Genomic DNA, 12,531 nt, shown 5'->3' with positions numbered 1-12,531 from the left:
TGTGCAAGGGCCCTTTTGGCTCCCCAAAGGATGGAGACCCACTGGTTGAGAACCACTGTCTTAGACCTTTTGGCTTTGTGAGACTATAAAGCAAAAATGTCTCTCCAGAAACAGGTGGTTCCTGCTCGGCTGAGCCAGGCCAGAGGCTGTCTTGTGCCAGTGAAAGGGAATCTGCCCAGAACTCCCAGGAGAAGGGGGCTGGACAGAGGCCCCAGGAAGCAGGCCCAGGGCTTCTGATGTAGCCCTGCTGTCTGGTAGGTGATGCCAACTGGTGTCTGAGATCCCCAGCAAACAAAATATCAAATAAGCCCTTCTATTCTCTCCTGGGATAGTTACCATAGGCTTGGGGGGGGGGCAGAGTTTGAAAAAAAAACCACAAACTTTTCTTTATTTTTTTCCCAGACAGTGTTTCCTCTATGTTATCTTAGCTGTCCTGGACTCCTTTGTAGACCAGGCTGGCCTGGAACTCACAGAGATCCGCCTATCTCTGCCTCCCCAAGTGCTGGGAGCTACTATGCCCGGCTAAAACACCACTTTTTTCATGTGACCAGTAACACCTGTTCAAGGCAGAAAACTTGCAAGTGCCAGGACACAAAGAGGAAGATAACTGGGGTGGTGGGGGGCGAGGGACGGACACTCCACTCCCATTTAAACCTGACAGTAGCCGTACGTTTGTTCTGTGAACAGATTATTTATTTGAGTTCGTAAAACTGGCTTGCTTTGAAAAGCCTCCCGCTAGGGGTAAGCTAGCACATCTTTTTTTTCCCCCCTGTCTCTGGGACCAGAAGAAGTAAGAGAGGACAGCTTTCTAGCTTCCTAGGCCCCAGAAGCCACCCTAGAATGACGGCCACTTACGATACCATGCAACATTTGGCAGGAAGGGAGACCACCCTCCTCTTCAAGACCTGTTCAAGGACTCCAACCCCAGTCTCAGCCTCGTGGAGGCAGATGCAAGCACTTCATCAAATAAGCACAATACAAAGGCAGGCTATCAGGGCGGTGGTCACAAATTAAACTTCTGTACAGATAGTGATGTCCAGGCCCCCAGAAGACTGTCCCAAGCAGTGATACCCACTACCCAAAACAGTTTCCAAGAATGGTTCAGTTGTGGAAGTAGTAGCCAGTTTACTGAGCCTGCATCCGTGGGCCTGGCTAGGGAAGGAGGTCGGAGAACACAACAGAGTCTTGCCTACGACTGGGTGAGATGTTTGTTTTTGTTTTGGAGAAAAAAAAAAAAAATCCCAAAACTCCAGCTTCCACCTTCTAAATGATGTCACGTCACTGAGTGGAGGTTTGAGGTCATCGTTTTCTGGTTCGTTCTAGGGAGCGAGCATAGCCCCCCCCCCCCCCACATACACACAAACACTCACACACCACGCAAACGCTGGCGGCGGGTGAGTCCCATCCCAAGCCCCTGGTTTTTTTTTTATTTTTTTATTTTTTATTTTTGAGATAGGGTCTCTCTGTGTTAGCCTTGGCTAGTCCTGGACTTGCTTTGTAGACCAGGCTGGCCTCGAACTCACAGCGATCCACCTGCCTCTGCCTCCTGAATGCTGGGATTAAAGGCATGCGCCACCACGCCTGGCGCAAGCCCCTGTTTGAGTTCTCCCTTTAGCCTGAGGGTTGAGAAGAGCTAAAAGAGACCATGAGAACTGAAGCGTTAAAGCTGTGCTGGCATCCAGGCCATGGGGGCCTCCACTAAGAGCTAGAGGTGTGGCTCTGGGATGGGATATTGCTTAGCATGGACCAAGCCCCGGGTTCCATGCCTCGAGCTCAGGGGAAAACAATCAGAACATCCCCCTTCCTGGAAGTCCTACCCAGAGTTGGGGCTGGGTAGAACACTACAGGCCGAGAAGCAGGGTCCGTTCCCCCCCCCCCCCCAACCAAGATCCTGCTAGCTTTGAACTCACAATCCACTGCCTCAGCCTCCTAAGTCCTGGGGTTAGAGGTTCATGCCATCAAGTCCATCTGAAGGCTGGTCACTATGGAAAGGGCTGAGCAGACATAGAGGTGGCAAGGGGAGAGCGGCAGGGAGGATCCACTGTTTATAGCTTGGTTGCCCAAAGGGGCCATCAACTTAAGCATGGGAGCGAAAGAAAGGTTTCTTTGGGGACTTCAGGCTGAGAAGGCCTGAAGTTCAGCAGGTAGCTTAAGGTGTCAGTGGAGGTACACGCTGGTCCTGGAGGGCGTGCAAAGTGTAAGGAAAGGGAGACGTGGTTGGTTTCCCCGGGGGCCTGGGTGCAGGAGCAGGTAGAAGTGGAAGCGGCCTGCCCGGAGCTCACTGGATTCGTCCCTCCACACACAGCAGCAGGTAGTCTCTGAGCAGTGGAGGCAGGGGGAGCTGGGCAGCGGCCTCGCGACAGTTGCCGCCCAACTGAGCACGAACAGCCAGGCGGGCCAGGTGCTGAAGCCGTCTTGGCTGGTTTTCCATGCGTAGGGCTGAGCTGTAGAAGGTTTCATGTTCCTAGGGCCAGAAGGAAGGGAAGATGGGGTGATCCAGTACCCCTGATCTCACCCTTCCAGGAGATAACCTAGTGGTGGGGGTCCAGGGAATTTCTTTTAAGATTTATTTATTTATTTATTTATTATGTACACAGTATTCTGCCTGCAAGTCCGCATGCTTGCCAGAAGAGGGCACCAGATCTCATTATAGATGGTTGTGAGCCACCATGTGGTTGCTGGGTATTGAACTCAGGACCTTTGGAAGAGCAGACAGTGCTCTCAACCTCTGAGCCATCTCTCCAGTCCCTTTCCAGGGATATTTCAACACATAGAACCTTTCCAGGGTACTGGGGACTGGATTTCAATCGTGTCTGTGGCCACTCCCACCCCAGACACACTGGTGGAATTCCCACCAAGTCAGAGCTGACTGGAGGTATAAGAATGTCTCTGGGGCCAGAGAGATGGCTCAGAGGTTAAAAGCACTGTCTGCTCTTCTAAAGGTCCTGAGGTCAATTCCCAGCAACCACATGGTTCACAACCATCTATAATGAGATCTGGTGCCCTCTTCTGGTGTACAGGTGTACATGCAAGCAGAACACTGTATACATAATAATAAATAAATAAATCTTCGAAAAAAAAAAAAAGAATGGCTCTCAGCAAGGGGCTGGGGAGGTCAGAGATTCTTCGGGCAGTGCCGGAAGCCAGGGGTTTCACTGCCTACCCTCTTCAGCCCGGGGTCCATTTTCCCTCTCGGCAGCTGGCCTCTGGCCTCTCTAGCCCCCTAGGAGAGAGCTTGGCACTTGGAGCGGACATACCTGCCACAGCTCGGGGAGCACTGCCTCTGCCCAGGTGTCACAGGATGGAACACGTGGATAGGCATTAAGCAGGACTTCCAGGGCCCGAGGAAAGTTGGCACAGTGTTTCAGCATCTGGGAATCAAAACAGGAGCTTAGGAGTTCCGTGTTGTCCCCCAACTAAGGCAATACTCAAGGCTGGCTAATATAAATTGCCACACACACAACCCCGCCCCCCCCCCCCATCTTTCCCATGCCCCAGCTTGCCCCACCCACATATGCCCCAAGCTCCTGGCCCCAGTTTCCTTGACTCTGTTTTTCTCTGCACACTCTCTCTCCCCTCTGCCAAGATGGGGGCATGGACCTCTAGTCACTGAGAGAGGCTTTTGATCTTCCAGACCCTTCCAGTCAGGGTAGTTCTGTCCCAGGCTCCCCTTTTCCACTAGGCACCTCCTTCCTCAAGCTCTCCCAGCACACCTCAGGGTGAACGGGCTGAGCCCCGTAGTCCAGCAACGCTGCAAAGAGGACCTCGGGCTCCCAGTTGGGGGCGTCCTGTACCGCTTGCAGCGCGCAGTCCATTGGTGTATGGCCCGCCCCATTGGCGACTCCAGCGCTGGCCCCGTGGCGCAGCAGCAGTTCGGCCAGGCCTCCGCAGCCATTAGCACAGGCGTTGTGCAGTGGCGTGTGGCGCTTGCGACCTGCAGCCCGGGGATCAGCCCCGGCTTCCAGGAGGCGTCGCGCTACAGCCTCGTGCTGTCGGCCGCTGCCTGGCCCCTCGGCTCCAGCGCAGGCGGCGTTCAGCGCGGTCTCCCCCTGGCTGGTGCGCAGTCCCACGTCTGCACCGTTCTCCAGGTAGAGCGCCACATGTTGCTCTAGGCCACGAGCTGCAGCCACATGCAGGGGCGTCACTTCGCTCTCCTTCGATGCCACATTCACAGACGCTCCAGCCTCCAACAGCAACTTGGCGCACCTACAGACAGGGTGTTCCGGCTTAGTGATCCCATCCAATCACAGAAACCCCATTACAACCAGCAGAGTTATGGGACCAGCTGAAGCTGCCAGAAGCACCTTGAATGTTCAGATTAAAAGAAGAAGAAGGAGGAAGAGGAGGAGGAGGAGGAGGAGGAGGAGGAGGAGGAGGAGGAGGAAGAAGAAGAAGAAGAAGAAGAAGAAGAAGAAGAAGAAGAAGAAGAAGAAGAAGAAGAAGAAGAAGAAGAAGAAGAAAGCTAAGCTTCAAACGGCCCAGTGCACACACAGAGCATTAATGGATGCGGCAGATTCTGGCGTTCACCCGACCTAAACTGATTTACTTTTGTTGTCGTTGTATTTTGATTTCGAAGCGGGGTTTCTTCGTGTAGACCTGGCTGATCTGGAACTCACTCTGTAGACCAGGCTGGCCTGGAACTCAGAACCGCCTTCCTCTCTGCCTCCGGAGTGCAGGGAGTAAAGGCGTGTGCCACCCCTGCCCAGCTCCAATTTACTTAATTTGTGCTAAGTGTGAAATTCAGGTCCTCTGGGCAACCTATCACTGAGCTATACCTCCCTTCTGCCAGCCTCGAGGTCGCTGTGTATCAGAGAACGACTTTGAACTCCTGAAGCCTCTTCACCTCCTCTTCCCACTTGCTGGGATTACAGGTGCCCAGTTTCTGTGGTTCCAGGGATGAAAGCCAAACAAAGCTCCATGCATGTTTCTAGGCAAGCACTCTACCAACAGAGTTACTACCCCAGCGTCTGCTCTCCTGACTTTTTGTTTGTTTGTTTTGTTTTGTTTGTGTGGTTTTTTTTTTTTTTTTTTTTTTTTTGAGACAGGATCTCTCTGTGTAGCCTTGGCTGTCCTGGACTCACTTTGTAGACCAGGCTGGCTTGGAACTCACAGTGATCTGCCTGCCTCTGCCTCCCGAGGGCTGGGATTGAAGGCATGCGCTACCAGCCAGGCCCTGGTTTTGATTTCTGAGCATGGTGGTGCACGGCTGTAATCTCAGATCTTAGGAAATACTGTAGGAGGATCCTCTTCCAAGCTACTGAGATTCTGTCCCAAACAAAATAAGAACAAAAACAAGTGAGAAGCCAGGTCAGGTGGCACACAGCTGTAATCCGAACACTGGGGAAACAGAGGCAGGAGGATCACTAAACTTTCAGTCTGGAGCCAGGTGGTGGTGGCGCATGCCTTTAATCCCCTTTAATCGAGAGGCAGAGGCACGTGGATCTCTGTGAGTTCAAGGCCAGCCTGGTCTACAAAGTGAGTCCAGGACAGCCAAGGCTACGCAGAGAAACCCTGTCTCAAAAAACAAAAACAAAACAAAAATTCAGTCTGGTATAAATACCAAGTCCCAGGCCAGCCAGATATATATAGAAAGACTCTGTGTCTAAACCAGAATACAAAATGTTGAAAATTAACTAACTGGGAGGAGAGAGCTGAGCATAGTGGTTTACACCTGTAATACCAGTAACCAGGAGGCAGAGGCAGGGGGATCACAAGTGTGAGGCTAGCCTGGGCAACATAGAGAGTTCCAGGACAGCCAAGGCTACCCAGAGAGGCCCTGTCTCAAAAAAAACAAACATAGAGAGCTGGGCATGATGGCGAATGTCTTTAATACCAGCACCTGGGAGGCAGAGGCAGGCGGATCGCCGTGAGTTCGAGGCCAGCCTGGTCTATAAAGTGAGTGCAGGATGGCCAGGGCTACACAGAGAGACCCTGTCTGGGAAAAAAACAAAAGTAGAAGGAGACCCAGACACAGTGCTGTAATTCCAACTCCAGGAGACCTGACCGCCTAATGTGGCCTCTGCAGGCCCCTGTACACATGTACATACACATATGTGCTTATATACACATAAATAAAATAATGAGGCCTCTATCTACACGTAAAAGCAAGTACATGAGCTGTTCTCTGGACAGCAAAGCTTGGCCGAGTTATCCTTGCTCCCAGGCAGGTGAGTTGGACACACACATAGACACACCCCACACAACCGTCCCAGGCCATGGGCACCTACTGCAAGGACTCAGGAGCTGTGCAGAGGTGCAAGGGGGTCATTCCCTCTTCAGACAACACATTAGCCTTGGCACCAAACGTGAGCAGCAGCCGGACACAGTCGGGATGGCCTTGGCCACAGGCCTCGTGCAAGGCAGCCCGGCCTCCAATTCGGGCATCGAGCTCAGCCCCCTGCAGAATAAGGTGTCGGGCGCAGTCTATGTAGCCTCTGGCCACAGCGATGGTGAGAGGTGCCGTCTGTTTGGTCTTTGGAGTCAGCACCCAGAATCCTGAAGAGGACAGGCAGCACTGTAGGACTTCGTATGGGAGAGCAGGGTGAAAGGTGTCTGTGACTAAAGTGGATGCTGGCCTTCCCTGGGTCTAGCTTACTGAGCACAAATAGCCAAGCTATATCTGTGGCTAGGGGGTCCATCAAGTCCTGAGCTGGAAATATACATTAGAAGAGCTTTTATTTATTTATTAAAGATGTATTTATTATGTATACAGTGCTCGGCCTGCATATGCACGTGCCCGCCAGCAGAGGGCACCAGATCTCATTATAGATGGTTGTGAGCCACCATGGGGTTGCTGGGAATTGACCTCAGGACGTTTGGAAGAACAGCCGGTGCTCTTAACCTCTGAGCCATCTCTCCAGCCCCGTGTTTTTTTTATTTTTTGTTTGTTTGTTTTTGAGACAGTGTTTCTCTATGTAGCCTTGGCTGTCCTGGACTTACTCTGTAGACCAGGCTGGCCTTAAACTCACAGAGATCTGCCTGCCTCTGCTTCCTTTGAATGCTACGATTACTGCCACTGACTGCTTCTCCAGAGATCCTGAGTTCAATTTCCAGCAACCACACAGTGGCTCACAACCATCTGTAATGTGATCTAATGCCTTCTTCTGGTGTGCGGGTGTACATGCAGGCAGAGCACTGTATACATAATAATAAATAACTAAATCTTTAAAAATTGTGTACATAGTAATAAACAAATCTTTAAAAAGAAAGCAAGCAAACACTTTGTCCACCAGGCATTGGTGGTGCACACTTTTGATCCCCGCAGAGGCAGAGGCAGATCTCTTTTGAGGCCAGCCTGGTCTACAGAGTGAATTCCAGGACAGTCAGGGCTACACAGAGAAACCCTATCTTGAAAAACCAAAAACAACAACAAAACAGCAAAGGAGTCTGATTGTATGGCTCTGTGGTACAGTACTTGCCTACATGTGGGCTCTGAGTTCCATTTCTTTTTTGTTTGTTTGTTTGTTTTTCGTTTTTCAAGACAGAGTTTCTCTGTGTAATAGCTCTAGCTGTCCTAGAACTCACTATATAGACCAGGCTGGCCTTGAACTCACAGAGATCCACCTGCCTCTGCCTCCCAAGTGCTGGGATTAAAGGCGTGCGCCACCACCACCCATCAAGTTCCATCTCTTAGTATCGTAAGCAAGCAAAATGAAAAAATCAAAGAAGTAAAAGGGGCTGGAGAGATGGCTCAGTGGTTAGGAATAATAGCACCACACGGTGCCTCACAACCACCTGTACCTCCAGCCCCAGGGCATCCAATGGTCCCTCCGTGTTTCTATGGGCACCAGGCACACAGGAGTACACAGATCTATATGCAGACAAAACACCCATAAAAATAACATAAAAATATATGTTAATGGGCGGTGGTGGCGCACGCCTTTAATCCTAGCACTCAGGAGGCAGAGGCAGCTGGATTGCTGTGAGTTCGAGACCAGCCTGGTCTACAAAATTAGTCCAGGACAGCCAAGGCTACACAGAGAGACCCTGTCTTGAAAAACCAAAAAAAAAAAAAAAAAATGTATCTTAAGAAAAAAGGGGCCATTGGGTGTGGTGGCGCACACCTTTAATCCCAGCACTCGTGAGGCAGAGGCAGGTGGATCCCTGTGAGTTCAAGGCCAGCCTGGTCTACAAAAATGAGTCCAGGACAGTCAAGGCTACACAGAGAGACCCTGTCTCAAAAAACAAAACAACCCCCCCAGAAAAAAAGAAAAAAAAAAGAAGGAAAGAAAGGCAATGGGGCAGGGGTGGTGGGAGGAACATACCCATCACCCATCACCCATCACCCATCACCCATCACCCATCATCCATCACCCATCACCCATCACCCATCACCCATCACCCATCATCCATCACCCATCACCCATCACCCATCACCCATCACCCATCACCCATCACCCATCACCCATCATCCATCACCCATCATCCATCACCCATCACCCATCACCCATCACCCATCACCCATCACCCATCACCCATCACCCATCATCCATCACCCATCATCCCTCACCCATCACCCATCATTCATCACCCATCACCCATCATCCATCACCCATCATCCCTCACCCATCACCCATCACCCATCATCCATCACCCATCACCCATCATCCCTCACCCATCACCCATCACCCATCATCCATCACCCATCACCCATCATCCCTCACCCATCACCCATCATTCATCACCCATCACCCATCACCCATCATTCATCACCCATCACCCATCACCCATCATCCATCACCCATCACCCATCACCCATCACCCATCACCCATCATCCATCACCCATCACCCATCACCCATCACCCATCACCCATCATCCATCACCCATCACCCATCACCCATCACCCATCACCCATCACCCATCATCCATCACCCATCACCCATCATCCATCACCCATCACCCATCACCCATCACCCATCACCCATCACCCATCACCCATCACCCATCATCCATCACCCATCATCCCTCACCCATCACCCATCATTCATCACCCATCACCCATCATCCATCACCCATCATCCCTCACCCATCACCCATCACCCATCATCCATCACCCATCACCCATCATCCCTCACCCATCACCCATCACCCATCACCCATCACCCATCACCCATCATCCCTCACCCATCACCCATCATTCATCACCCATCACCCATCACCCATCATTCATCACCCATCACCCATCACCCATCATCCATCACCCATCACCCATCACCCATCACCCATCACCCAACACCCATCATCCATCACCCATCACCCATCATCCATCACTCATCACCCATCATCCATCACCCATCACCCATCACCCATCACCCATCATCCATCATCCATCACCCATCACCCATCATCCCTCACCCATCACCCATCACCCATCATCCATCACCCATCACCCATCACCCATCACCCATCATCCCTTCACCCATCACCCATCATTCATCACCCATTCACCCATCATCCATCCACCCATCATCCCTCACCCATCACCCATCATTCATCACCCATCATCCATCACCCATCACCCATCATCCATCACCCATCACCCATCATTCATCACCCATCATCCATCACCCATCACCCATCATCCATCACCCATCACCCATCATCCATCACCCATCACCCATCATCCATCACCCATCACCCATCACCCATCACCCATCATCCATCACCCATCATCCCTCACCCATCACCCATCATTCATCACCCATCACCCATCATCCATCACCCATCACCCATCACCCATCACCCATCATCCCTCACCCATCATCCCTCACCCATCACCCATCATTCATCACCCATCATCCATCACCCATCACCCATCATCCCTCACCCAGCACCCATCATCCCTCACCCCTCACCCTCATCCATCACCCATCATCCCTCACCCTCCATTCATTCATCCATCACCCATCACCCATCATCCCTCACCCATCACCCATCACCCATCACCCATCACCCATCACCCATCACCCATCACCCATCACCCATCATCCATCACCCATCATCCCTCACCCATCACCCATCATTCATCACCCATCACCCATCATCCATCACCCATCATCCCTCACCCATCACCCATCATTCATCACCCATCACCCATCACCCATCACCCATCATCCATCACCCATCACCCCTCACCCCTCACACTCACCCATCACCCCTCACTCATCACCCATCATCCCTCACCCATCACCCATCACCCCTCACCCATCATCCATGCTCCTAATTCATCACCCATCACCCATCACCCCTCACCCCTCACCCCTCACTCCCTCACCCATCACCCCTCACCCATCATTCATCATCCCTCACCCCCTCACCCATCACCCCTCCACCTCACCCATCATTCATCACCCATCACCCATCACCCCTCACCCCTCACCCCTCACCCCTCACCCATCACCCCTCACCCATCACCCCTCACCCCTCACCCCTCACCCCTCACCCCTCACCTCCTCACCCATCACCCCTCACCCCTCACCCCTCACCCATCACCCCTCGCCCCATCACCCATCACCCATCATCCATCACCCATCACCCATCATCCATCATCCATCATCCATCACCCATTCACCCATCATCCCTCACCCATCACCCATCCCCATCATCCATCACCCATCACCCATCACCCATCACCCTCACCCATCACCCAGCACCCATCATCCCTCACCCATCACCCATCATTCATCACCCATCACCCATCATCCATCACCCATTCATCCCTCACCCATCACCCATCCATTCATCACCCATCATCCCCCACCCATCACCCATCATCCATCACCCTCACCCATCATCCATCACCCATCACCCATCACCCATCACCCATCACCCATCACCCATCACCCATCACCATCACCCATCATCCCTCACCCATCATCCCTCACCCTTCACCCATCATCCATCACCCATCATCCATCACCCATCACCCATCATTCATCACCCATCACCCATCATCCATACCCATCACCCATCACCCATCACCCATCTCCCATCACCCCATCATCCATCACCCATCATCCATCACCCATCACCCATCATTCATCACCCATCATCCCTCACCCATCACCCATCATCCATCACCCATCATTCATCACCCATCACCCATCATCCATCACCCATCATCCATCACCCATCATTCATCACCCATCACCCATCACCCATCATCCATCACCCAATCACCCATCACCCATCACCCATCATCCATCACCCATCATCCTCACCCATCACCCATCATTCATCACCCATCATCCCTCACCCATCACCCATCATCCATCACCCATCATTCATCACCCATCACCCATCACCCATCACCCATCATCCCTCACCCATCATCCCTCACCCATCACCCATCATTCATCACCCATCACCCATCACCCATCATCCATCACCCATCATCCATCACCCATCACCCATCATTCATCACCCATCACCCATCATCCATCACCCATCACCCATCACCCATCACCCATCACCCCATCACCCATCATCCATCACCCATCATCCATCACCCATCACCCATCATTCATCACCCATCATCCATCACCCATCACCCATCACCCATCACCCATCATCCATCACCCATCATCCATCACCCATCACCCATCATTCATCACCCAGCATCCATCACCCATTCACCCATCACCCATCATCCATCACCCATCATCCATCACCCATCACCCATCATCCATCACCCATCACCCATCATCCATCACAATCCCATCACCCATCACCCATCACCCATCACCCATCATCCATCACCCATCATCCATCACCCATCACCCATCACCCATCACCCATCATCCATCACACCATCACCCATCATCCATCACCCATCACCCATCATTCATCCATCACCCATCACCCATCACCCATCACCCATCACCCATCACCCATACCATCACCCATCATCCATCACCCATCATCCATCACCCATCACCCATCATCCATCACCCATCATTCATCACCCATCACCCATCATCCATCACCCATCATCCATCACCCATCATTCATCACCCATCACCCATCATCCCTCACCCATCACCCATCACCCATCACCCATCACCCATCACCCATCACCCATCACCCATCATCCCTCACCCATCATCCTTCACCCATCACCCATCATTCATCACCATCACCCATCACCCATCATCCATCACCCATCACCCATCATCCCTCACCCATCACCCATCACCCATCACCCATCATTCATCACCCATCACCCATCATCCATCACCCATCATCCATCACCCATCATTCATCACCCATCACCCATCATCCCTCACCCATCACCCATCACCCATCATCCTCACCCATCATCCCTCACCCATCACCCATCATTCATCACCCATCACCCATCACCCATCATCCATCACCCATCACCCATCATCCATCACCCATCATCCATCACCCTTCATTCATCACCCATCACCCATCATCCCTCACCCATCACACATCACCCATCACCCATCATTCATCACCCATCACCCATCATCCATCACCCATCACCCATCACCCATCACCCATCACC

The 12,531-nt window shown here is 52.2% G+C and overlaps 1 protein-coding gene across 1 annotated transcript in view; it reads right to left on the bottom strand.

Moving 5' to 3' along the window:
• Nucleotides 1-1,500: 1,500 nt before the first annotated feature.
• Nucleotides 1,501-12,531, bottom strand: part of LOC311578402 (homologous recombination OB-fold protein-like) — a 21,922-nt gene continuing 10,891 nt past the window's right edge. Inside the window, exons 7-10 of the mRNA XM_084748226.1 lie at nucleotides 6,228-6,495; nucleotides 3,714-4,206; nucleotides 3,258-3,371; nucleotides 1,501-2,464 (exon numbers count right to left, since the gene is read on the bottom strand). Of these exons, the coding sequence (XP_084604352.1) occupies nucleotides 2,279-2,464; nucleotides 3,258-3,371; nucleotides 3,714-4,206; nucleotides 6,228-6,495 (1,061 nt within the window). The 3' untranslated portion in view covers nucleotides 1,501-2,278. The remainder of the gene's footprint in view (nucleotides 2,465-3,257; nucleotides 3,372-3,713; nucleotides 4,207-6,227; nucleotides 6,496-12,531) is intronic.

This window comes from Acomys minous (genome assembly GCF_964271855.1).
Source record: "Acomys minous genome assembly, chromosome: 12".
Classification (NCBI taxonomy): Eukaryota; Metazoa; Chordata; class Mammalia; order Rodentia; family Muridae; genus Acomys; species Acomys minous.
This window is presented reverse-complemented; position numbering and strand designations above follow the sequence as displayed.